Here is a 27,260-nt window from a genome sequence, read left to right as displayed (position 1 = left end):
ATAACTTTTTGCAAAAAAGGTACAATAATCGGCAGCATCTGATGGTCTTCTGCCGCTGCTACAGGTACTTGCGTCAGTGGTTAAAACATCCACAATGAAAAGCGTATTAATAATTAATGACCCTGTCTGTACCTGGAGCCTGGCCCTCGACACATTTACTGCTAATCGATGCACTTCTCACAGACGCAGCTGTCATGTTACATTCCAGGCTTCTGTTTATTCCAAGCAAAACAAACACTTTAAATTCACTTATTCAATTAATCCTGTTCAAGCAGAACAGACAAATTATTCTGCACTCAGTTCGACTACACCATATTGAGGAGATTCTACAATAACAAAAGCATTCAGCAGTCATTTCATTAGGCACACCTGTTCTGCTGCTTGTTAATGCAAATGTTAACCAATCACATGGTACAAAGACAAATCTATTTAAGTGTGTAGACATGGTCAAAACGGCCTGCTGAAGTTCAAACCAAGCACCAGAATGGAAAAGAAAGGTGATTTAAATGTTGATGCCTGACGGGCTGAGTATTTCAGAAACTGCTGATCTGCTGGGGTTTTCCTGCACAACCATCTCAAGAGGTCACGGAGAACGATCTGAAAAAGAGAGAATATCTTTGCAGAGCTGCAATTTTCTGTGTGAAAATGCCCTGTTATCTCAGAGGTTAGAGGAGAGTGGCCAGACTGGTTTGAGCTGGTAGGAAACTAAGTCAAACAATCGTTTTATACAACCAACGCACAACAGAAAATAACCCAGGTGCCACTACTGTCTGTTAAGATCAGGAAACTGTGACTACAATTCACACGGGCTCACCAAAATTGGAAAACAGAAGAATGGAAAAAGAATTTGCCTGATCTAGTGTCTTGATTTTCTGCTGTCACGTGTCAGAATTTGGTAGAAACAGCTTTCAAGCATGAAAGCATGGATCCATTCTGCCTTGTCTCAACACTTCAGGCTTGTGATGTTTATCTAATGGTGTGACGAATATTTTCTTGGTACCCTTTGGACCCTTTAGAGCCAAATGAGCATCTTTAAAATGCCACAGTCTGCCTCATTATCGTTGCTGACCATGTCCTTCCCTTCATGACCACATTGTATCCATCATCTGATGTCGGTTTTCCAGCAAGATAAAGCACAAAGCTCACAATATCTGAAACTGGTTTCTTGAACATGACAGTGAGCTCACTGTTCTCAAATGGCTTCCACAGACACCAGATCTCACAGAGAGAACCTTTGGGTTGTGGTGGGATATCATGGATATCATTGGATATCCCAGTTCTTTGATCTTTGGGCTGAAGGAAGAACAACACAATCTCAACAATCTCATCAAAACAATTCTCTTTATTCCATACACACTTTGAGCATTACAAACATCCGGACAGGAGGGTGTCCGCCAGAAGTGTCTGACCATTTCTCACATTCTTATAGCTCCGGCCCCCCTCCGCACTAAGCATTCACATTCACGCCTCTGTTAGTGCGACCCAAGGCAGCTGTGGCTACAATGTGGCTTGCCATCACCAGTGTGTGTGAATGACTGAATGTTCTGTAAAGCGCTTTGGGGTCCTTAGGGACTAAGTAAAGCGCTATACAAATACAGGCCATTTACCATTTACCATCTTTCTCTCTTACAGCACCTAAGTGACGGCCTTGGCTTCCTGTTTTATCTCCTCCTGATGAGATGGGGCAGAAAACCTCTACAATATATTCTGTTCTCTTTGTAATCAGAAAAGGAAGGCCATGATTCGACACAAACAGCATTTCTTATAACTCAGCAGTATAATGCATCATAAAACGGTGTAATGATTTCACAATCTTTAATCCAAGGAATAATGTGGCCTATAGCCGTATAATGATTCAACAATTCTTTGATTAGAAGTAAAAGGTGGCATAAGATAGTATAGTAATCTCACAATGTGCACCCAACAAACCTACAGCAACTGTGTGATGCTGTCATGTCAGTTAGTAGGGCTGGGTTAATTGATGACAGGGTACACCCTGGACAGGTCGCCAGTGTATCGCAGAGCTAACACAGAGAGACAGACACCATTCACACTCACACCTATGGACAATTTAGAATCATCAGTTAACCCAACTGCATTCAAACTCCACACAGACAGGCTCCTGTGGAGTCAAACTCAGGACCTTCTTGCTGTGAGGCAACAGTGCTAACCACCGTGCTGCCCTGTGAATCAATAAATGATCAAAAGGGGGGAATGTGATGGCACTGGAGAGCTGCTGTACTCTGTACTGTTTTCTGAGACCTTTGCCAAGGCAAATTAAAATCTCACAGAGACAACTTGTTTTGTTTCAGATTTCCGTAACAGCTGATACTGACATAACAGTGTCACACAGTTGCTGTTGGTTTGTTGGCCGCATATCCATGATGTTCCACCACATCCCAAAGGTTCTCTCTGTGAGATCTGGTGTCTGTGGAAGCCATTTGAGAACAGTGAGCTCACTGTCATGTTCAAGAAACCAGTTTCAGATATTGTGAGCTTTGTGCTTTATCTTGCTGGAAAACCGACATCAGATAATGGATACAATGTGGTCATGAAGGGAAGGACATGGTCAGCAACAATAATGAGGCAGACTGTGGTATTTTAAAGATGCTCATTTGGCTCTAAAGGGTCCAAAGGGTACCAAGAAAATATTCGTCACACCATTACATCACCGTCACAAGCCTGAAGTGTTGAGACAAGGCAGAATGGATCCATGCTTTCATGCTTGAAAGCTGTTTCTACCAAATTCTGACCCGGCCGTTTGAATGTGACAGGAGAAAATCAAGACACTAGATCAGGCAAATTCTTTTTCCATTCTTCTGTTTTCCAGTTTTGGCGAGCCCGTGTGAATTGTAGCCACAGTTTCCTGTTCTTAGCTGACAGGAGTGGCACCTGTTGACGTGTTGTGCGTTGGTTGTATAAAGCGGTTGTTTGACTTAGTTTCCTATCAGCTCAAAGCAAACTGGCCACTCTGCTCTAACCTCTTGAGATCACAAGGCATTTTCACACAGAGAAATATTGTTTCTGAGTCAAGAACACCTCTTCCCTTTAATTTGCAAGCTTAGGTCAACCTTTTGACACCAGACTCCACAGCTTACTTGCTATGTAATAAGCCTGCAGTCAGTCAGTGAATGACCTAATCAAACTTGGCATGCTTTAATCTATCCTTGCTAATTAAGGGTTTCATGTTTTAATCTCTCACAGCGATCTTTTTCTTCTAATATATTGACACTCCCCCATCTTTGTTATTTTAATTGTGGCCTTTGCCTTCAGAAATACCTTCATTTTTCATTCCCCATGACGCTGAGGGTGCTGTAAAATGGTTTCAAATCAGTAGATGTAGATGCACATGCACAATACCTATACATACCTACCTAAAAGTAGATGCACATGCTGATGAATGACCTCTTATAGGCCCATCCTCCTCCTCAGTCATGCTGGATTTCCACAATTTCTGCAGAAGCACAAAACTCTGACCTAAATTACATGTATACTGATTTATCATGCAATGTGAATAGAACTAGTAGAGAATTACATGCTACATTTGAAGAAAGATGATTGAAAGATATACCATAAAGGCAGAATTCTGGACAAACACTCTTGCCTTTGGAACTGGTGGATTAAAAAACCCCTGGAGCAAAAGGGCAGTTAATAATATCTCTATTTAATGAAATGACTATTAAAATAAGCACAGTTTTTTTTGATGCTCTGACAGAATTAAATCGTTTAATATAGTGACCTGCCTTGGAAAGTATGCCAGGTTAGATTATCTCTAAGATAGTAATAATGATTATTATTATTATAACAGTTCCGTTTTATGCAGCCACATAGCTAATCAGTTTGCTTAGAGCAACAAAGGAAGCGCCGCTGCTGTCTTCTTGCTCGCGCACGCACCGCTGGCTACAATGGTAAAAGTGCGTGCTCGCTCCCGCTGTGTAGCGACAAGATGGCGGTCGCCGCCGGATCAGGTAAAACGGTTGAGACGTATTTAATCACTGCGAAAAGCTATTTTTGAACAGTGTTGTCAGTGAATTTTTACCGCGTACCTGTTAGGTTTTATGATTAGATGGATTCCGCATTGAGGCGCTGTGCTATGTTGTGTTATTACATAGAAGCTAAAACAAAGCTGAGGAGAATGAATAGGAAGCGATGCTAGCAGCTAAGCTATCTTAAGTTAGATAAAAGGACAGCAGGTCTCACTTCAGTGCTGTTTTATGGGCGTGGAGCCGTTACTCGCCAGCCATCAGCAAATATGAGGCATTGCAACTTGCTTATGCATTTGTGTATTCATTTATACATTTTAATTTAATAGTTTGATTTAGGATGCTGCTTAAATTACAGCATCCTGTTGTCAAACCACAGCACCGCCACCCCACCGGAAAATGACAGCCTGTTTGCGACATCAGATTATTTACAGGCGCGATGTGTTGCAAACCGGGTGTGTAGCGTTACTTAAATGTCATCAAGAAATGCGGGTGAATCCCGCAGTAAGACGGTCTTCCTGCCCGGCTGTTAAACGTAAACAGTGACTGTACGTTTTCCGAGAGCTCATGAGGGAAACATGACCTGCGCTGAGCTTCACTGAGCTTCTCTGGAGACGCCGGTGAGCTGAGCTGAAATGCTGCAGCAGCTGGCAGTGTGACTGGGTTTGTTTGGATGGCTCTGTTAAGGGTGCAGCCTCGTCGTATCTCACTGCGGAGGCCAAGTGATGCGGCACCGCCGGAGCCAGATGCTCAAGTCTCACAGGACGTGAAAATAACACCTGCTCTTATCAAAAGGCTCACGTAGGCTGCGCAGCTGAGGCGTCCCTTATTTTTTCTGTCTTATTGAGTCATAACTTCATAACTGCAAGTCATTTTGTCTGGCACACTGCTGGCAGTTTTATTTAGCTTCGTAAATCTACCTGTGGCTCTGGAAGTTTGCATGACTGAATGGCTGTGTGTTTGCCCACAAACAGGCGTTAAAGTTCCTCGCAATTTCCGGCTCCTGGAAGAGCTGGAGGAAGGTCAGAAAGGTGTGGGAGATGGAACGGTGAGCTGGGGCTTGGAGGATGATGAGGACATGACCTTAACACGATGGAGAGGGGTGATCCTTGGCCCCCCAAGGGTTAGTGGTGCCATTTTTAACACCTGGATGAGGACTTTGCAGGAGCAGGGGAGTGTTGACCAAGCCAAAAGATTAAGTTACTTAAACCAAAGGTGTCAGGTTTGATTTGTGCATGGCATGATGTTGGGGAGCAAATCAGGTCGTCCATGTGAAGAAGAGGAAAACATCGAGGCACTAACACTACTTTGCAGTGCTTCGAATGAATGTTTTTGAATTAAAACAGAATAAATGTGAAGCAGAAGCACAATTAAACTCCTGACTAAAGACCAAATATCGCATAAGTTTGCAGCATAATGTTGTTTTTGACTGCTGACAGATGTCCCAGTATCTTTTTAGTTAATTTTTATTTATAGGTATTTATAAATACTTAGCACTGCTCAGTGCTAAGCTGTAAAGTTGAAATGACCTATATGAGACTGTTATTGAAAATGCTGTTTTTAAATTATTGACTACAGTCCTTTGAGGACCTCTTTCACAGGACCATGGACATTACCGTATGTTAGATTGCAGCTGGGTCAGCCAGTTTGTCTTCATCTACAGTGTATTCATTTACTGTGTGACTGGGTAAAACTGCAGCAGTGCTGTCACAGTTACAGCCTGTATGCAGGGAGCATAAAAAAATTCTGGCATGCCACCAAATGTTTTGGCCAGAGCCAAAAATTGTAATAAAATTAGCAGTTATGTTAATTATAGCAGACATTTTGTTGATTAGATTAAAGCAAAAGGCACAGATTTGTGTAAAAACAAGGTACCGCAGACTCTTTAAACTCTCCCCAGGGCCTTTGTGAGTCAGGAGAAAAAAAACCCTACAAGGGTATTTCCTGCCTTAGTTTTCACATGATGTTGTTGCACACAGTGAACATTGTGTACTTTTTTTTTTTTTTTTTGTTCTTCAAAGTTCGGTGTGCTGTCTTCTCACCTCTCCCTAACTTCCTTTGATCAACAGACAAGCTATGAAAACAGGATGTACAATCTGAAGGTTGAATGCGGGCCAGGATACCCAGAATCACCACCTTTTGTCAGATTTGTGACAAAGATAAACTTGAATGGCGTGCACACCTCCAACGGTGTGGTATGTGAATTATTTATCATTATTCTTAAGCTTGATTGGCTCATTTTGGATGCACTCTGTGGAAGGAGCATCATATCTGCTCTGTGGAGTCAGATAAACAACTGATCAACTAGCTTAAACTGGCCTATCACTGATATGTCAGGATATATGTTTCGTATCATCTTATTGTTTAATACTCTCACTTACTGGTTGAATATTGGCTGAAATATCAATATAAGATTTTATTTACTCCTTAAAAGTCCCAAAAGGTCCAGCTCTGCAGTTGTCTGGTTATGAGTTCATATCATCTTGTTTAGAAGACGGCCATTGGTTCCATGGAAAAAGACGACAATAGATGATTTACATAATGTACATCTCGATCTTTATTCAGATGTTTTAGGATTTTCCAAGAGTTTTTTTTTTTTTTTTTTTTTTAAAGATCTCAAAAAATTGGTAATATGTGGGATCTTTTTTCCTAACTTACATGAGCACCATGCAAGTTAGGAAGAAAGACGAGGGCCAGTTCAGCCTTCATTCTTATTTAAAAACCCACTTAGGGGCAGTAGGTAGAGTGGTGACCCCATGATCAGAAGGTCGGGGGTTCAACTCCACTGAACGGCTACCCTGAGGTACCCCTGAGCAAGGTACCGTCCCTACACACTGCTCCCCGGGCGCTGCATTGGTGGCTGCCCACTGCTTCACTGGGTGAATGGGTTAAATGTAGAGGAACTATTTCCCTATGGGGACTAACACATACACACACATTATACACACATTATACTTTCAGACTTTTTTATTTTTATTTTATTTTTTTACTTTTAATGCAATATAATATTATAAGAGATTAATTGTCTAATATGGTCATCTCAGGCACACTGCTCTACCTTTAAACACCCACCTGCTACTCAAACCTTTTATTTTACGTGGCAAAACGCTGGGGGCAAAGGATAAAATTGCTTGTTTCAGTCTGTGGATAAACTGAGATGCTGTACCAAGGTAATTCATTAAGGATCGCTGTGAGCTATGGATCATGCGAAGCGACACTAGTCTATTTGGAAATGGAATAGATACAAAGGTCCCCTTTTTTGCACGTAAATAACATGACTTCCTCGCTTCTTTGTGGGTGGTTGCACTCATTTCACTTGGTCAAGCGTGTCAGTGCTCATTCATCTGTTGCTCTGCTTTTTTTTTCTCTAATTGTATGCCCAAGGTTAATGTGTGAAGCGTGACTTAAACACATTGCAGGTTAAAGCAGCAGTAAATCAGTTTCTATTAAAATAAATATGAATACCGGTATAATGGATCTGAACAATGAAATACAGTTATTAAAAAATAAATAATTTTTAAAAACATTTTGGTGCTTTAAAAAGGTAAATCCAAGATGGGGGATAATTACAATGTCTAACTGCATCCATCTCCACCCTGCAGGTTGACATGCATGCAGTGTCTGCGCTGGCCAAGTGGCAGAACTCCTACAGTATCCGGATGGTGCTGCTGGAGCTTCGACGGCTCATGACCTGCAAGGAAAACATGAAGCTTCCTCAGCCACCTGAAGGGCAGATCTACACCAACTGAGCCCCTGCTACTTTTGACTCCATGTTTTCTTTTTGTTTCCCACTTGTTCCTCTCTCTGTTTTGCTTTCATCCCTTTATCCCATCCCCCGCCATGTGACATTCCACCTCCTATCAACACCTTGGCTGAATGCACACACAACAGAAAACTTATGAATACAAGCAGATACATGCAGACGTACACACAGACACTGCTGTACACACACACACACACACACACACACACACACACACACACACACACACACACACACACACACACACACACACACACACACACACACACACACACACACACACACACACCACTTATTAAGCCGTCATAAGTCATTCCAGCCCTCTGTCCTCTCCTATCACTGGAGCTCTGGGTGGACTTGAGTCAGTCCACACCAGATACGATCATTCGAATACTGTACATCTTACTAATCTTTTTTTTTTATTATTATTATTTGTTTAAAAATGCAGATTGTACAATAACATAAATAATATTGAGTGTATCTCGTTGTGTGTTGACTTTTTTTGTATACATATCTTCACATCGATGCATGGGTTCTTCGAGGATAGTTCTCCATCAGGGTGTACGTCTGAAACCTCTTATCCAAAACACATTAAATTTTTATTTTTATTTATTTATTTTTTTCATGATGAGATATTTTATTAAGCCCGTGTTCACACGAGCTTATAAAGAATTGACTGGATCTCAATAAGTGGGTGCACATGACTGTTAAAAGAAATTCTGTCTAAGAAAGGTCCAAAGTGAGCAATGCATATTCATGCTACTATACCTGATCTTAAGCATATGTACTGTAGGTCTGCAGTTAAACCATGCTCTAAAAATATAAAGGAAACAAGCTACCTCTTTTGAGCCTGTATAAAAAAGAGCAACTATCTAATGTGAATGTGTCTTGCTCTTTCTCTTTCATAAATCCAAATTCATGCTTGTCACATGGTTGTGATGCTCGATCTAACTATACAGGGCGGGGCATGTGAGTATGAAGTCATGCAAGTTTACAGGAAGAGTGACAATGCTGTTTAAATGTTCTTTAATCACCTTAGCAGTTGTGGTAGAAGATATGTAGACATGTAATTCATTTAACAGGAAATTTCCCCCCTCAGGCCATATTTACACAGATACACAAGTCTTGCATTGCAATTATATTTAATATACCTTGATAAGCATGAAGTAACATCTCATGTTGTTTTGGCACCTTTATGGTAATTGAAATAATTAGAAACCTGAATAATAAAATGCGCTGTCAACCAAAAATGTTCAATTTAATTAATCAAGATTAAATAAATGGGGTTGTCCAAACGGACCATTTGTTCTAATTTTGGCTAATCCTAAAGGGCCTTACTAAGCAAGACACTCAGTGTAGAAAGCTTCAGTCCCTGTTCAAATACAGTGTACTAGTGCCTCTCAAAAATGACTAAATATTATAATAAGTTATTTTTTTGCAATTTCATGTGCAATAGGTCAAACCTTTTTTATCTTAATTTTGATCATAGCTTGTCGCTCATGAAAATTAGAAATCCAGTAAATGAGTAGTTTGAATAAATTATTATTTATACAGTATAAATACTGCAGACTAGTACATGAAACCACTATGATGAGTGACTATGCTGATTTGACAGATGTCTGGATGATGACCATTGACACCCTTAAGCCACCGAAGGTCACTGCTGAAAAGGCCGGCTGTTTGTAAAATAGTGTATTAAAGCATATTAAGGGAAAGTTGACTGGGGAAAAGACTGATGACTGCAGGCTCGAGAAGAGTTCAAGAAGGAGCTTCACAAGAAATAAACTGAGGCTCTGTATGTCCCCCAAGAACCACCATGCACAGATGTCTTCAGGAAAGAAACTACATCTGTCGCATTTCTAATCTAAAACTACTCCAGAACCAGGGACAATGGCAGAAGCATCTCGCCTGGACTACGGAGAAAAATGAACTGGACAGATGCTTCTGATTTATAAAATCAGGTCCTAAAGTCTGGAGGGAGAGTGCAGAGTTACAGGATCCGAGGTGCTTGAAGTCCAGTGTGAAGTTTCTGCAGCCTGTGATGATTTGGGGTACCATGCCATCTGCTGATGTTGGTTGTGTTTGGTTAACTGGAGCTATAAGCCAAAAATAATCAAAATGAATAAAACAAACAAACAAAAAGCAGAAAGCCACCACAGCTCCCCACAGCTGCTGAGCTCCAGGATGGATTGACGTCATTTGCTACAGATTCTGTCCACTGAGAATTTATTCCCAGAGAAATGATTCAAAGTACATTAAATTTGTTTCTCTAACATCTCCAAAATGTGGTCTGGCTGTCAGTTTGCATAAAGGCTGAGCTGACTCTACAACAACAGACTGTAGCCTGGTTACAGGCTAAAAAAAATCAAGCCACTAACACCTTTAAAGATGTGTGACTGGAAATGATAACTTCCTCGAAAACACCATTGTTCTCTCACTTTGTTAAACTTACAAGAGTTTTTTTTGTTCTCAGCTTAGAATATTTTAGCACGTCTTAGAGTTAAGTAAAACCTGACTCTACTTCTACAGAGTGTGCTTTCTGCATTAGTTACAAGTGATAAACTGGTCATTAAACACATCAGAGCTGCTTTTCCACCATCCCTGGACTCGCACCAGTTTGCATACAGGGAGAACCGGTCAACCGAGGATGCGATCGCCACAGTGCTGCACACATTACTGAAGCACTTGGAACACAGGAACACCTATGCACGGCTCCTCTTTGTAGACTACAGCTCGGCTTTTAATACCATCCGGCCATACAAACTCCGTCCCAAACTCCACCAACTGGGACTTAACTCCTCTCTGTGCAACTGGATTGTGGACTTCCTCACTAACCGTAGACAGAGTGTCAGAGTGGGTAAGAACACCTCTTCCACCCTTGTGGTCAACACCGGTGCCCCTCAGGGGTGTGTTCTGAGCCCTCTGCTATACACTCTCTTCACCCATGACTGTATTTCCTCCTGCGCGTCCAATCTCATTGTTAAGTTTGCAGATGACACTACAGTGCTCGGACTTATATCCAACAATGATGAGACAAACTATAGGACAGAGGTGCAACAACTAGAGTCATGGTGCCACGACAATAACTTGGTCTTAAACACCAAAAAGACCAAGGAGATCATTGTAGATTTCCGGAAGAGGGGTCATAACAACCATCTGCCTCTCTTCATTGGCAGTGAGGCGGTGGAGAGGGTGAGCAGTTTTAAATTCTTGGGGGTAACTGTGACCGAGGACCTGTCCTGGGGCAACCATATCACCTCAGTTGTACGGAAGGCCCAACAGCGCCTCTACTACCTGAGGAGACTGCGGAGCGCACACATTCCCAGATCTCTGATGTTGAACTTCTACAACTGTGCCATCAGCAGCGTTCTGACGTATGGATTTCTAGTGTGGTTCCCCAGCTGCACCAAGGCCGATCAGCAAGCACTCCAGCGGGTGGTGAAAGAAGCTGGCAGAATTATTGGAACAAGTCTGCCAGAGATCAGTAATATCTTCCCCACTCGCTGTCTGAGGAGGGTGCACAGTATCCTGCGGGACCAACATCACCCTGCGCGCCACCTTTTCCATCTGCTGCCCTCAGGGAGAAGGTACAGGTCTATACAGGCCAGAACATCCAGACTGGCCAACAGCCTGTATCCACAGGCTGTGAGGCTTCTGAACTCTCTGCCCCCCTCTCACGGACAATAACCATATCCAACTTCTTAATAGCAATGAACTGGTCTGCATTGGTGCATCATATCTTTATTCTCTTCCCCCTCCTGCCCCCCCCCCTCTTTCTTAAATAGATAACTATCATATCTGATATCATATCTCACAGTACAATAATATTGAATGGGTTGCATTGTTGTATTTTGTCATGTTTCTCAGGTCTTTGTCTGAATTTCTACGAACATTATTGCTAAGGATTGTCTTATTGCATTGGAGTCACACTGGGTTAAATATGTACACTTGGGTTTTAAGGGGTATTTATTATTTTCTTCTTTTTTTTTGGGTTGTATGGAAGCCCCAAACGCAATTTCATTGTTCTTGACAATGACAATAAATAAATAAATACTAAATAAACACGCTTGAAAAAGGCAAAAAGGGACAAAAAAAAAAAAAAAAGCTTTGTATGATATTAAATACATTTTTGGCCTTTTATACATCTACCACATAGTACTCAATGCTTTTAAGCATGTGGGTCATGTGTGTGACCTGGTGAAGTTCACACAAAACATCAGAATGTTTGTTGGTGTCAGAAGGGCTGATCCGAGTATTAAAAAAACTGTTCAGAAACTACTGGGATTTTCACACACAACCATCTCCACAGATTAAATGGGATGTTCTGAAAATAAGAAAATATCCAGTGAGCTACAGTTTCTACAGTTCTCTTAAGAAAATACCTTGTTTAAGTGGCCAAACTGCTTTGAGCTGATAAGGAGGAAACAGTAACTCAAATAACCAACTGGGCTGTGCAGAAGAAAATCCCTGAACTCGCACGTTGAAGACGAGTGTCACTCCTGCCAGTTAAGAACATAAAATGAAGCTACAATTTGCACAGACTGCCCTAAACTGGACATAGATGTTATATCAACAGTTCAGGCTGCTGGTGTAATAGTGTCGGGAATATTTTCTTGTACCACTTTTGGCCCCTTAGTACCAAGTGAGCATCATTTAAACCCCACAGGCTGCGGCTGAGCACGTTCGTCCCTTTATAACTGCAGTGTGACCATCTTCTGCTTCTAGCAGGATAACACATCATTTCAAAAATCTCCAATGATGCCAAACTGGTTTCTTTAACCTAACATTCAGTTTACTGTTCTCAAATAGCCTCCACAGTCACCAGATGTCAGTCCAATAGAGCACCTCTGGGAGGTAGTGGAACAGGAGATTTGCGTCATAGATGCGCAGCTGACAAATGTGCAGCAGCTGTGTGACGCTCTCAAGTCAATATGGACCAAAATGTCTGATGATTGTTTCCAGGACCTTGATGAATCTGTGCCACGAAGGATTAAGGCAGTTATGCAGGCAAAAGGGGGTCCAACCCATAATGAGAAAGGTGTACCTAATCAAGTGGCTGGTGAATATATAGTCAGTATTATAGGTTTTAAAAACTATCAGGCAATGCCAAAATACTAAGCTCTATATTTATTAATATCTGCTACGGCATGTATCATACAGTTTTGTGATTCCTGTGATGTTAAAAAAAACTGCCCTTTGAAAAGCATTTATTTTGAAAAGTCTGATAGAAATAAATGCTGCTGATACAAGAGGAGTGCTTTTCTGTAGTCACAGATACTTCAGTCTGTTTTTAGGCTTACCAAAAACTGTAAAACTCCACACGCATGAGAACCTGTTGTGGTTTTAAAGATGGGATGAAAATAGCAAAAGTAGATCTAAAAAGATTTAAGTGTCGAGTAAAATTAAAACAGAAAGCAGAACTGACACACATGAGCTGTGAGAAAGGAGAAGGAGAAAAAACAAGCACCTGTTTGTCTGGGCAGACTATGCAAACTAAAAGCCTAATTTTGTTTGATGAGAACTCGTTGTGGAACACTGTTTGTGCTGTTTCATGGAGACACTGGGAAAACACAGGGAAACATCATCATCATTAGGCTATTATTAATGAAATCCTCTTCTGTAATGAGAAGTCAAATGAGTCAGTGTTGGTGGTGCTCTCAGGCATCCAAACAGGTCTGAGCCGGTTATAAAACAACCTACTTGATTATTTTGCACTAACAGGAAGTGAAACATAAGTATGTCAGTACAAGTTTTGACAGAGCCAGCACACGTCATCACATCAGTCATCTCTTAGCCCCTGGCCACAGTTCCTCCTGTGTGTAATTCAAATGCTTATTAACTGCTTTTAAGGGTCCTGCCCATGTTTGTGGTTGATTTCAGGTTTCTGTAAAAACCAGCCTCAGGATGCCTTTTTTTTATCTTTTCTATCACAGACTCTGTTGCCTTATTTATAGCCTTATTTTCTTGATTGATTTGTATGTTATTTTATCATTTTTAAACCCTTTTTATCCTGTATTTTCTTACAAAATGTAAAGCTAGTTACATCTTTTACTTTGCTTTATACATAGCAAATTAACACAGTGCTCTATTATGAATAGTATTATTCTTACTGCTAATATTATCATCATTGTATCAATCCAGCTGAAATGTCAGCACTTCCCAAAAAGATACTGTTTACCAAATAAGACAGTCCATCAGCAGCACAGTATATTGATATATTTTGGTTGATTCAACTGAATAAATTTAATTTTATAAATATTCATCCTTGTTCAGCAAGGGATGACTCCTACTAGCGTTGTTAATCCCAGCATCTTTTCCCCGTTACTCCATCAGGAAGCTCTACTATTAGAGAGACTGTAATGATATTTCAAAAACATTATCTTTTAATAAATAATTAAAAAAAACCATGACAATTATGTCATTTATTATTATAAAATTTAGTCTTGACATTAATGTAACTTTGAAATGAATGATGCTACTGATCTGTAGTGCCATCTTCAGCTCTACACTTTATTTCCTGGACCACATGCAGACCTCTGTGACATCAGTGGCCTGAGCTAGTAAAGCCAGCATGATAGCCTTTATATGAAATTGTCCACCCCTCTGAATGCCCGCTTATTTCAAATGTGGGTGTTACATTTACAAGAAGAGCAGCCTGAGATGTCTGAAGAAAGACTTTAACCATGTGTTTCAGCGAGTCTACAGGCACTGCTTGCAGCTAAGCAACACAAACAGCATTTACTGTTTGTGTTGTAATCTCTCCATGACCAGGAACAGAAGTGCATTTTATTTTTAAAAAAGGAATAAGCAGCTACTGCAGTTTGGCACTTTGTAAAGATATCCAACTGGACCCTCTGACAGGCACAACACGATCAGTTGTATATTATACAGCTAATGTTTGCATACTCACTCTCTAACCTCATTTGATGACCACTAAACATGCAAAAAATCATCATGTTTAAAATAAAACAGCTGCAGATTAATAAAAACAGAGTAAACACAAATTTGCTCTTAAGTATTGAGGGCAAAAAAAAAAAAATCCCATAAATTAATACATTTAAATAAATTAATGCAGAGATAATGCAAACATGATTCAAGTTTTTCCCTTAGCAATACTACTTTCTGTTATTGCTTTTCATTTAGCTGAAGTTATTGTGCAAACATCAAAAATTTTGGATGTTTAAAAAAATATCACCAGTTTAATTTATATTTCTTGCTTTGTTTGGACAGCAAGAAATGTGTTATTTAATAGTTTTGATGTCTTAAAAATAGATGAATAAATGTGTCCAGATTCTCAGTTGGTTACAATAAATTTTAATCTGCCACCCTTCCACTGTAAACATTAAAAACCTACTGATTATAATGAAAACTGGATCCATGTGACAGTATCTGAAACAGTTGCATAGTGTCACTAAATAAATACAGATTTGATTTAGTGACACTGTGATGTGTTACGGCTCAGTCACGTAGTGTGAAAATGGAAAGCAGCCTTTTTGTAAATAGGAAAAATTAGTGATTGCATTGAATGTTTTCTGCTGTCAGCAACTGAGTGCAATCAGTTTCAACAACAAAACCGGTGACCTGGAGGTTGAGTGTGTACGCTCATTTTATATAGTCATAAAAAGTTTGGTCATGCTGCAGACTCCAGTCAGGACTCCAGTCCAGTTTTCCCTAATGTGACTGTAGCATTAGTGAGTTAAGCTCAGTTTACCAGAACAAGGTATTTTGGCTCTGTTTTACAGGAGGACCATGATGTTTTAATACCAAATAGACACAATGAAGTGGCTACTTTTCCAGAATAATTTGGTACCAGTGTTTTTCAAAGGACTGATTTGTCAAAGCTCGGTGGCAAACCGATTTATTTGACACTTGTGACCAGTAGAGGGCAATGTAGTATTAATCTAACCTGACTTAATTCGATTTCATCAGTTCAGTGTGATATTTAACAGTTATGTGACCCTGAGGGGGGAAATATGTTTCTGTAGAGTTGGTATTGGAAATATAAGACCCCATAAACCTCATCTAGTGTTTCACTTTGGGCTACAGGTTGGTATTGTCAATTAATATGAGCCTTGCTTTTGAGCTTGTCTATATTTTGGCAAATTGGCATGTAAAACAAGACGGATTAGATATTACGAGTTCTTTCTTGAGACTTCCTCATGAATATATCGAACAAAAATGTCTTGTAATTTCTAAGCAGGTTTTTGGAGGCTTGTTTGCATTCACTCTAGATATAAAGGTAATCCTGGAAGTTTAAATTCACTCAATCTAAAAAATACAACTATGTGTCTCTTTTTAATTATGCTGAAGGCTGAATTGTGATTCTTTTTTGGCACTTTGGTATCTTCCCTTTAACTTTCAGATGTTAAACTCCCCCCTGTAGCTGCGTTTGAACAGTCAAAAACAATTATTACTTTTATTTTTTTATTGTCTTATTCTTTTAGCTGTCTGTGCGAGCTCCTCAAAGTGCTAAAGACTAACTTGACCTTAATAAAGGAAGACACTACCCCCTGTTATCTGGTGGAGCTGATCATTGGTGCAGGAGTGGACTCTGACCTACACAGCAGCCACACGAGTCCCACCAGCATGTGCTTATGCAAGACCAGTCAGTAATCTTTTTGTAAGATGACAGCAAGTCCTATTCAGCGCCTCCGAGGATTAAAACAACTTGTAAGTACATTTTTGTATCTAAAAGGAAGTGCATTTACTCGAGAGCTCAGTACTGAGTGCGTGCAAACACTGTAATTTCTGTTTTTCTTTTAACCTCATTATCTCAACTGACCACACCACTTAAAGTACAGTATAAGACTGTGTTTGTCAGCAACCTCAGTGTCAGCTTCTTCAAATTCTGTTTATCACAAGACTGCCTTCTGACTTATTTCATCATGAGATCAGTTTGAAAGCCACACGCATGCACAAAGACAGAGTGAAAATGTGAAGAGGAAGAGATGGGCAGGCACATATGGTTTGTTGAATTCCTCGACAATGTCTGAAAGTAATGTGAAAATTGTACCAGCCACTGCAGGTGTGAACCCTTCTTAATGCTGAAAAGGTTGTTATTTATTTTGGGTAATGACTAACTACCACTACACTGTATCGCAGGTATCAGTGGGATAAAAGTATTTCTGTTTTATGCTGATTTACATTTGTAACATGAGTCTACATTTATTATGTTATGAGAAGAAATAAAGAAACAAAATATAGCATCAGAAATATAAAATACGATCCATTTCAGCAAATTAACTACAAAGTAACGATGAGTTGCTTCAGCTTTACTGGCTACAACAATAAAAGACATCTCAGGCATGAAAGTCTATACAGGTGAGGAAAGCATGACTGACAGTGTGGTAGACAGCGGGACCACAGGTACTGCTTGTCACATTACTTAGCTTCTAGTTTACTTATATTGCCAGCAGTTGCTGTACAAAGGAACAGGTTTCTGTTTGAGATCTCTGTCTGTTGGTACCGTTATCATGAACTCAATATCTCGAAGAACTTGAATGAATTTCTTCACATGACATTTATCTTAACTTAAGAATGAGCTTATCAGATGTTAGTGGTCAATGATCAAGGTCGCTGTGACCTCACAAAACATGTTTTTGGCCATAGCTCTTAGACTGTGATGGCATTTTATATGTAAAAGGTCAAAGGTCAAGTTTAGACCTCAACTTCCCTTGCTGGCAGAGGCATAAAACCAGAAGGGAGTAGTTATAATTTTTTTTGAAAAGAATTTCTTTTGTTTCAAAAGAATGCCGACTATTATTATTATTATTATTATTATTATTATTATTATTATTATTATTAAAGTACCGGTAGTACAAACAACAAACAAACAAGAAAACACCCACAAATATTTCAGAAAATTTAGTGTTTTTTCTCTTTGTTTTTTAAAATGTCAAATATTGTATAACAAGACAGAACAACAAATGTGAATGGATTTTTTTCCTCATACTTAACTAACTCAAGCCCTTCATTGAACTACCAAATAAACACATTGGTACTCTCTTTCTGCTCAGACACGTGGCAGCACTTCTGCTATAATTTTGTTCGTGTTTAACAAAATAAAAATGCAGACATAAGTGGACACATTAGTTTTTGACTGCTAGTGAAAATTGTTTACAAATAACTCTCACTGAACTAGCACAGTCAATCCCTCAACATGTTTGTACTCTCTGCTCATATTGCCTTCATATTAAATAATTTTATTATTAACATTGCACTCAACAACAAACAAATCCTTCCTAACAAAAAAAGTAACTTCAAGGGCCAAACTGCATTATATTTCTTCACATCAATATACAGGCCGCGAGTTTGAGACCCCTGGTATTTACTCTGAGTTTGGGAACACCCAGACACAACAGCATTACACAGCACTTTTCTTACATACTGATGCATCCTTATTAATTTATTTCCACAGACTTTTTCACACTGATCCACCTGCAGTATGGCTCTGCTCGTCCACTTTCTGGCCTGCGCCTTTGGCATTGGCTCCTGGGTGGCTGTGAACGGACTGTGGGTGGAGCTGCCGCTCATTGTCAACGCACTCCCTGAAGGCTGGGATCTACCCTCCTACCTCACAGTAATTATCCAGTTTGCTAACGTGGGACCTCTGCTGGTCACCCTGATGCACAAACTGTACCCAGGGTGTCTTAAAGAGTATATTGTCATTTACTCCATCCTCTCCATCGGTGTCCTGTCCTGCATCCTGCTTGCCTTCTTCTGGGACAGGACCACGATTTTTATAGGGGTATCACGTAGCACAGCCTTCTTTATCATAACTTTCTTCCTTTCTCTGGTGGACTGCACTTCTTCAGTTACCTTCTTACCTTTTATGATGCAGCTTCCAGCAAAATATATTACCACTTATTATATTGGAGAGGGGCTAAGTGGTTTCATTCCTGGTGTAGTTGCTCTAGCTCAGGGTGTGGGTATGGCCAAATGCGTCAACTCTTCTGAGACTGCAGGAAACCACACAGGATCATTACATACGGAGTATCTTCCCCCAAACTTCTCCACCGAGGTGTTTTTCTTCATCCTAGCAGCCATGATGTGCATAAGCCTGGCTGCTTTTGTTGCACTGAACAGACTCCCTCGGACATACGAGCTGTCCACTGAGAACCTTGTGCAGGATACAGTAGTGTCTGTCAGCTCCTATCTGTATAACTCAGGGGCTGATCTTGATGGAGGAAGCGTAAAAAACAATGGTGAGGCGGTTGCCCAGGGCAGACATCTGGTGGCAAAACCTTCCGTGTACCAGCTGACCTTCATTTACTTTCTGGTGGTGTGGGTTAATTCTGCAACCAACGGCCTGCTTCCCTCTGTGCAAACATACTCCTGTATGCCATACGGGAACCTGGCCTATCACCTCTCTGCAGCTCTGGCATCAGTGGCCAACCCAGTGGCCTGTACTCTTGCAATGTTCATCCAAAACAGGTAATAATGTTTTATTATTGTAAGTCTGTATGAAACGAAAAGTGAAGTGTCCCGATGAACACCGAAGCAGTTTTGACTTCCTCTGTTCAGGGTAAAATCTGTACCAAATAAAAAACACGTGAATCAATTTGCTATGTTGGTAAATAGTTTACAGATGCATTTACTGAACATAACTCATAACTCATAAACGCTGGTCCCCTGGCCTGCAGGTTATGGGTCCACAGCTTGATCTGCAATAGACACTGGAAAGTATATAATGGACACTGAAGAATGGCCATCTAATTTAGGGTCCTGGGAAGAGCAAAGCCTATCCCAGTTGTCATAGGGGTAGAAGCAGGGTACACCCTGGACAGTTTGCCAGTCATTTGCAGGGTTGTCACAGAGAGACAGATGACCATTCATGCTCATTCACACCCAATTTACAATCAAAAGTTAGCCTAACATGCACGCACATGTTTTTGGATTATGGGAAGAAGTACCCACGCAGAGCTGGGGGGAACATGCAAACTCCACAAAGAAAGAAAGCTGGCTGGCAGACTCAAACCCAGGAGCGTCTCACTGTGAGGCAGCAGTGCTTACCACAGCACCTGCAAAAAGTAGGTCAGATTGTAAAATGAACCTACTGCTCCTCTAATCTATGACGTCAGTAAACACTTTCCTTATTGTAGTCTCAATCTTTAGTCACATCTAAGAGCATAAAGGTTGTTGTGACGATTACAGTTACAAAAGGCTGATTAAGCATGTTTACTGGGTATGATACTACAGCACCTTAGCATTGAAGACAAAGACACTTTTTTCATCTAATTTGGATTCCCCAAATCTTACATTTTCTACAGAGGAGTGTAGATTTTATCCCCATCATGATTTTTGTAAGCTCTTTGGAAAAGAAGTGTTTACCATACAGCAAGCAAACTCTACTTTAGTGTATTTACAGGTACCTGATTGTTATTAACAAGTTTTTTCCCCCACTGTCACTCAAATATTTGCTTGGGCACAAGGTCCATTGAATTATTCACTTGAAAGACAAGTTGCCTTTGGATTCAGAGAAATTAACTAACTGCTGCTGATAACAGACGTCTTTTGCGCCCAGGTCGCTGGTCTTTCTCGGCCTTCTGGCGGTGGTGGGGACAGGATTTGGCAGCTATAACATGGCCATGGCAGCTATGAGTCCCTGTCCCTTGCTTCATGGGTCTGCAGTGGGAGAGGCGATAATTGTGAGTGAAACGCAAGCATGTTCTTTGTACAAAAGTACAAAACCTCCTTCATAAACATCCTGAGCGTTGAACTCTGCTCACTCATAACTTATGATGAGGCAACATCATTACTCAGTGTGAAATCAGAGTCTATTTTTTAGTCACAAACACTGTTAAAATAATGATTAACATCCAAATGAGCTGCTGAGTCTGTGTTCTTGTTTTACTCTCACCAGGTGCTCTCATGGCTCTTCTTTACTGGGACATTGTCTTATGTCAAAGTCATGGTGGGTGTCATCCTGAGAGACCGGAGCCACAACGCTTTGGTCTGGTGTGGAGCTGCGACACAGATGGGTTCACTAGTGGGCTCCGTCATTATGTTCCCGCTGGTTAACATTTACCAGTTCTTCAAGTCAGGAGACTTCTGCAACACCGAGTGCCCTCTATGACTGATGACGAGCTGCAGACTTTGTTAGATTAATTTAATCTTTTTTTGCAAGAGATGTAGATGAAAGGCGCTCTCATGACTATAAACAAAAAGTGAAGCCAGAACTGTTTCTGGCATGTCACTCCCTCACTAACAAACATGCTGCATCTTGTTTTTAATCAAGGCACAAATTAACACACAAGTGGTTATGCAGTCCTGTGAAAAACAAAATACACTCTATGATTCAGTTGTTTGTATGACCACCTTTAGCTGCAATAACTTGAAGTTATTGTTTTCTATATGACTTTATTGCTCTCTCACACCGCTGTGGCCCACTCTCCTTTACTGCCTTGCTTTAGTTCATTGAGGTTTGCAGGCATTCATTTATGCACAGCTCATAAATACACAGTATTTCAATCAGGTTGAAGTCTGGACTTTGACTGGGTCATTGCAACACCATGATTCTTTCATTCTTTCTTCTACTCTTGTAGATTTGCTGCTGTGCTTGGGATCATTGTCCTGTTGCACGACCCATTTTTGGACAAACTTTAACTGTCGGCCAGGTGGCTTTGCATTTGGCTCTAGAATATTTTGGTGTACAGAGGAATTCCTGGTTGACTCAGTGAGTGCAAGGTTCCTAAGTCCTGTGGCCTCAAAACAAACCCATATAATCACCCCTCCACCACCGTGCTGACAGCTGGAATGAGGTGTTTGTGCTTATGTGGTAAATGTGATTTCCGTCAAATGTGGCGCTGTGCACTGTGGCTAACCATCTTCACTATGATCTTGTCTGACCAAAAGACATTGTTTCAGAAGTCTTGTGATTTATTGCAACTTGGCAACCTTAAGCTGTGCTGCCATGTTCATTTTAGAGACAAGAGACTTTCTTCTGGCAGCCTTCCAAACTGGCCATACTTGTTCAGTCGTTTTCTAATTTTTTATCGTCATGAACGTTAACATTTAACATACTAAATGAGGCCTGTAAGGTCTGAGATGTAGCTCTTGAGGTTTTTGCAGTCGTTGGGCATTGCCGTCTGACCTTGGGGTAAATTTACTAGGACATCCCTTGCTGGGAAGATAGTGGCATTGTGCTAACACACACCTGAATGCTCCAGACCAGCAAACTGCCCAAACGTTAGCTTTTATAGAGGTGGTCACACTTGCTGCATTTGATTAGCAGCACCTGGCTGCTTCACATCATCTTAATTCCTGGGGTAGCAGTAAAGGTGTGCTTAGCCCTTCAGGGAGTCATGCGAAAACTTATTTTTCCCCTCACATGACTCTAATCCTTCAAAACATCACAACATGTCATTTTTACATTTTTTCTTTGAGCTGGTAAAACCGACGTGCTTGTCAATGAGCTTCAGAGGTGAATTCAGCTTCTACCTTTTTCCAGACATACGACTGGTTTAAATTTTGCATTTTTTTTTGTTGCTCAAATGATATTTACTTTGCAATGTTGTGTTTATTAAAACACGTTTGGACTTACACTTGTTACAATATTTGGCCACTAGATGGCACAAGCATTCTTTTAAGACATGTCGGTTCACAATCTGCAGACACCGAGTGACCACAAATCCTTCGACGTGAAATACAGTTTACTGGGTGCTCGAAACAATAAAAGGGGTTAAACAGATTGAAAGCTCATATTTATGCAGCTATTATGCGGGATGTTTTGCTTTTTAAATCACCCATGTATAAAATGAAAATCTCATAAAAACAGGTGGTTGATGCATTTTATTATCTGTGGAGATGATGGACACACTGACAGGACATGGACGTCTATTTATAGAACCACACTACTAGTGACAGCTTGAAATAATCAGCAGGCTGTTCTGGCCAGGACCAATGCAGTTCTGGTCATTGTAAACAATGGAAGTCTTGCAGAAAATATGAAACAGTTGTGGTTATTTTGGGCACTAATATTTACATATTTTCATTTTATCCTACTTTAGACTTGCACTAAACGACATGAGAGAAAAATACCGTACTTTTTATTCTATTACATTTACTTACAAGTTACCATAGACATGTGAAAGTATAAACACGTGACTAGCATTCAAAATATGACGAATGACTGAACCATGATTTCCACCCACCTGTTGAAAAACACTTTATCGTGAGTAAGGTCAGCTCAAAGTCAAATGGCTTCCCCTCATAGCTTTTCAGATGGTTTTATTTAGATAACAGAACAAAATGTTTAAAGCTGAATACATATTTGTGTTGCAGAATCACTTCCTTCCTTCCTCTCTAGTTAATTATCTTACTTTCCCTCATATTTATGTTCTTCCCCAGCAGCAGGGCCTGACCTCTACAGCAGGGTAGGATCTAATGTATCTAAACATTTAATAAGATAAGATCACTTGGATCCACTTTCTAAAACAGAAAAACACTGCTTACACACTGTTGCATCAGTATTATGATACATAATAATATATGAGTCACTGAGGCTATTTTTAATTTAGGTATTAAGTAGGATTTTCAATTGAAGTGATCCACTGGTGGTGGGTGTTTTTGCAATGATATGTTGGTGCTATCTCCACTACTGAAATAATTTGCACCCCTAAAAATGAACAAGTATCAGTTAATTGGTTCAGGGTGTTAGTTGGGATTGTTGTGCATGGCTTGACTAACTTGTCTAACTAACCCTGGATCCATATCTTAGTCCAGGAATTTTTTCAGGGATTTTAAAAAATCATTGTGATATAGGGCAAAATTTGTCATTTTGCACCATCTCACAAATATACCAAACTAAAATGAGAGGAATTCGGCAATGTCTTTAAAAATATCACTAATCCACTAATCCAGGCCCAGATATCCTTCTGGATCCAAGGACTCAATTTACGCATGTTATGGGGAGAATTTGAGGGAGGTGGTTAGTCCAACACTGTTATTTTTAATTAAAGGAAAAAATATTACCATCACAAAGGATATTTTCAATAGAGGTCTAGCAAATTTTATTGTCCCCTTGCTATTATACATATGATGAATGTGTGAGTCGTGCAAAGCTGCCTTTCATGTACAGCGATGCCCTTTCATTGATAAACATCAACTAGTGTTTAGAGGCAAGATTAGCAGCCATGAGAAAGCAGACATAGAATGATCCCATCATTCCTATCCTAAAGATGCTGGTGCAAATCCTCTGAGGAGTATGGACGGATGCTGGTCATCGATGGGAACCGCAGAGTGGTTTCCCATCAGCAGCTGTTCCTCCTCTCTGCCCCCCATGCCCTTCAGAAGGAAAGCGAGAGGTTCCCTGGCCTGGGTCTGGGGGGAAAAGCCAGGGCGGTGGAGGAGGGCTCTAATTACTGATGCTCAGCAGGGGCCGATGGCTGTTGCTCCTGCCGCTGGTCACTTGGGAGCTTCCCTGACCCCGACACTGAGTAAAAACAAAAAGATAAGGAAAGGAAAATGGGGCCACAATTAGCCCTACATAGCCTCCAGGGCCCAGGATCAGTGGAGGAGAAGCACAGATGGGACTTTCTCACTTGGATTTGCTGAATCTACATTGCAGTACGTGTAAACTGTGCAGAAATCACTGCAGTCAGTTGCTGATGCAGATTTAGAGGACGGGTTTGTATGAAATCTTAATCACGTCAAACAATACATGAGATTTATTGTTTTTGTCTTGAAATAAAAAATCTGAGCATGACTACAAAGTAGAAGTGTACACCTGAAGACTGTGCAAACGCTGTTCTCTCATTGCTAATGTGACCTTGAATGCTTGTATGCAATCAAGAGGATTTTCTCTACGCTTCATTAGCTAAATTCCCTGATTGGCTCTGGGCTTTTGTGTCAAGACAAACCAAAGCAGCAAAGAGAAGTGTATCATTTTCCTCCGAGTGTCAGATGGTCCCATCGCTCCTCCAGCTGGTCAGGAGGGGCTGTGGCCACCTGGATGCTGTGTCCCGGTCCTGTGAGATCCTGCAGTCTCTGCCGTGTGAAGACTCCACTTACTACGCAACTGAGAAGTCCATCTGCTCAGGTCGACACCTCCCAAAGAGTCCCCCTCCTCCTCGACACCACCGCTACCACGACCACAGCACCCCCTTGGCTCTCCTCCCTCCAGCCAGCCACTGTGCCTCTCAACTAAATGAGCAGCGTGTCAAATGGAAGGAGGATTTACCCTTCCTTTAACGGGATAAGAGAATGAATTCACAGCAGCATGATGCAATGAATGGATGGAACCACCTGCACTCTTGCAGCGTGGCTGCTGAATCGACAGATATGTCACCTGTATCTGACTTTGCACGCGCTTCTCTTCAGCATTCACTGAAAAGCGCGTTAGGCTTCTGTGACGAAACACGACGCAGAAGCACGGCCGCAGAAAAAGAGCGTAAACTGCTTTTTTAGGTCAAAAATAACAAAAATAATGCTCAGAAAGTGTGGAAATTTGCTCGGGTGCACCCGGGGGCTGACAGATTTTGGCAGCTGACGTTCAGGTGAACAGCTTGTGGGCAAACCAATTGCTGATGCATGCAGACAAGCACGGCTCTGACAGCAACTCACAGCTTCTCCCCCATCAATTTCCACACACACTCTGTTTAATAAATGCTGTCCATTTATTTGAAATTGGATGTGACAGCCCTATGTCATTTCACTATAGTGTCTCAGAGCAGACAGTGATGCGCACGGGCCCACTCCTCGTTTTCTATCAGCAGGTATTGATGTTGCTTTAATGAAGTGCCTAGCACTCCAACCCTAGGAAGAGACAAGTCTGTCAGCATATGTAAATGCTTCCTGCCTGTCATTGTTGTGGAAGGTTCAGCATAGGTCAGCATAGATTCCCCCTCTGGGAACCCTTTGTTCTGGGGCCCGACGGTGCCACATGAGGGGACCAATTACAGTGCTGCACAGCAGGACGGGGGTGCAAACTTGTTACCCTGCTGTAGTGAGCTAATTATTACCTCTACACTGTGGGTAGTACAGAGCCAGTGCATCATGCATGAGTAACAAAAGCAGGCTATTCTCTGTGTATGCGGCTTTTAAATGAATGGTTTACACTTCCCATATATGATTTCTCTTCTGTGCATTAGTTTGTATTGAAAGCACCATCATCACATTTTGGGAAAAGGTCATCTTAATTTTCCAGCCATAAATAGCTAGTGAACTACTTAAATCCCAGCGGAGGGCCTTTGCATTGACAATGCAAAGGCAATTTACAGGCTACAGTCTGCCAACCACATAACCTTGATTTGGTGTCAAGAAATGATTTATGAAAATGCATCCTGCTCTCTGTGTCCCGAGCGAGACCTGGCTGGACCCAGAGTGTTGACACAAAGCCCATATAGCCGAGCAAACACACTCGCTGAATTATCATTCATATCATAACATCTCAATGGGCTCTGGTTCCCGGTTCCTGATGAGATACTGGCAGTCTGTTTCTCATTAAGGAGTGCAAGCGATATGCCAGGTTTTTGCCGAGCAACAAAATATTTCAGCTGACATGCAAAATAGCACTTTATCCCAGTGCCAGTGACTGCAAATGTAAGTCAGATATTTGATGGAAATTGACAATGAGCAGGTCATCCTACGTGCATAAACACACCTGGGTTGTAAGCACATTTTCAGGAGTGTTTTGGAGGGTAAAGTAAGGGGTATATTTTGGGACAAAAATACTAAAAACACCTCTTGATGCATATAGACACCATCCTCTTCTTACCATTAGCTCCCTCCCCTTACATCCAACCCATTCATCTCCTTCTCCCCACCCCCAGTGACCAGTCGAGCCCAGCTGCTAGGGGCTACCAGTCCCCCTTCGTGTGTGGGGCCAGTCAAGTGGAAAATGGCTGCTACCGAGAGAGCCCACTTTAGAGAGCCATCATCCTTTGAAGGGGCATGATGGCCTTTGACAGCCACAGTGTTAACACGGAGCCCACATGAACACAGCACTGCTATTATCGTGTTTACTAAGCAAAAGCAGAGGAGAAGGGATCAAGGGGAGACCCTGTTGGTTGATGTTTGAATCCAGGGGTAGCAGCGAGCTCATCCCAGCCGTGCCACAGTGGCACTGTGGGGAAACATGACATGGGATCACTCACAGTCAGGTGGAGATTGGTCATTCAGCATGTGCGTTGTTGTTTGGCATGTGCATTGTTATCTGGGAACAGTGTGATTGTTATCGAGCCATTTGCCTGTTTCAGCCAGATTCTGCAGCTAAAATAACTCCTGCACAGTTGTTCTTATTTACTTTGGCACAAACATCAAATGAAAATCACAATTCTCAAAGGCTCAGCTCACTTTATTTGAGCCAATCTTGCAATTCTTGTTCCTTTTACACATTGTTCAGGTACATTCAAGTACAGATACGCTATCTTCAAACGAGCCAAAAATATTTTGTGCAAAAACATCTGATATTTATAGTTTAACAGCTCATATCTAATGTGTTGGTGCGCTCAAGCAGAGTCATTTAAGTGCTGGAGAGACTTGATTTTAATATCTGAAGAGTTCTTAACTGCTGG

The 27,260-nt window shown here is 41.1% G+C and overlaps 2 protein-coding genes and 1 long non-coding RNA gene across 3 annotated transcripts; 2 read left to right on the top strand and 1 right to left on the bottom strand.

Annotated features, from left to right (window-relative positions):
- The first annotated feature begins 3,891 nt into the window (after window positions 1-3,891).
- On the top strand, window positions 3,892-8,010 carry LOC146645247 (ubiquitin-conjugating enzyme E2 variant 1-like). The gene is made up of 4 exons (XM_085394109.1): window positions 3,892-3,968; window positions 4,958-5,106; window positions 6,053-6,178; window positions 7,586-8,010. The coding sequence occupies exons 1-4, from the start codon at window positions 3,947-3,949 to the stop codon at window positions 7,730-7,732; spliced, it is 444 nt and encodes a 147-aa protein (XP_085250235.1). The 5' UTR covers window positions 3,892-3,946; the 3' UTR covers window positions 7,733-8,010.
- LOC146645246 (uncharacterized) lies at window positions 7,755-8,122 on the bottom strand. Its single transcript, XR_014909085.1, has 2 exons — window positions 7,982-8,122; window positions 7,755-7,923 (listed from the first exon to the last, which is right to left on the bottom strand). It is a non-coding gene; the product is annotated as an uncharacterized LOC146645246 (long non-coding RNA).
- Window positions 8,123-16,312: 8,190 nt separating this feature from the next.
- slc52a3-1 (solute carrier family 52 member 3-1) lies at window positions 16,313-23,524 on the top strand. The gene is made up of 4 exons (XM_085393578.1): window positions 16,313-16,416; window positions 18,164-19,179; window positions 20,270-20,393; window positions 20,609-23,524. Exons 2-4 carry the CDS (start codon window positions 18,191-18,193, stop codon window positions 20,819-20,821), a joined length of 1,326 nt encoding a protein of 441 aa, XP_085249704.1. The 5' UTR covers window positions 16,313-16,416; window positions 18,164-18,190; the 3' UTR covers window positions 20,822-23,524.
- The last annotated feature ends 3,736 nt before the right edge of the window (window positions 23,525-27,260 follow it).

This window comes from Rhamphochromis longiceps, linkage group LG20 (assembly GCF_057381845.1).
Source record: "Rhamphochromis longiceps isolate RC_006_pf linkage group LG20, R_longiceps_female_GT1.1, whole genome shotgun sequence".
NCBI classification, from domain to species: Eukaryota; Metazoa; Chordata; class Actinopteri; order Cichliformes; family Cichlidae; genus Rhamphochromis; species Rhamphochromis longiceps.
The sequence above is the reverse complement of the archived record's forward strand: the minus strand, read 5'-3'. Positions and strand labels throughout refer to the sequence as shown.

Excerpts from the sequence above, each read along its gene's own strand:
- LOC146645247 (XM_085394109.1), top strand. The coding sequence starts at position 3,947 with ATGGCGGTCGCCGCCGGATCAG. Across the intron at positions 3,969-4,957 it reads GGCGGTCGCCGCCGGATCAG|GCGTTAAAGTTCCTCGCAAT; the intron begins GTAAAACGGTTG and ends GCCCACAAACAG. Across the intron at positions 6,179-7,585 it reads TGCACACCTCCAACGGTGTG|GTTGACATGCATGCAGTGTC; the intron begins GTATGTGAATTA and ends TCCACCCTGCAG.
- slc52a3-1 (XM_085393578.1), top strand. The coding sequence starts at position 18,191 with ATGGCTCTGCTCGTCCACTTTCTGGCCTGCGCCTTTGGCATTGGCTCC. Across the intron at positions 19,180-20,269 it reads GCAATGTTCATCCAAAACAG|GTCGCTGGTCTTTCTCGGCC; the intron begins GTAATAATGTTT and ends TTTTGCGCCCAG. Across the intron at positions 20,394-20,608 it reads CAGTGGGAGAGGCGATAATT|GTGCTCTCATGGCTCTTCTT; the intron begins GTGAGTGAAACG and ends TACTCTCACCAG.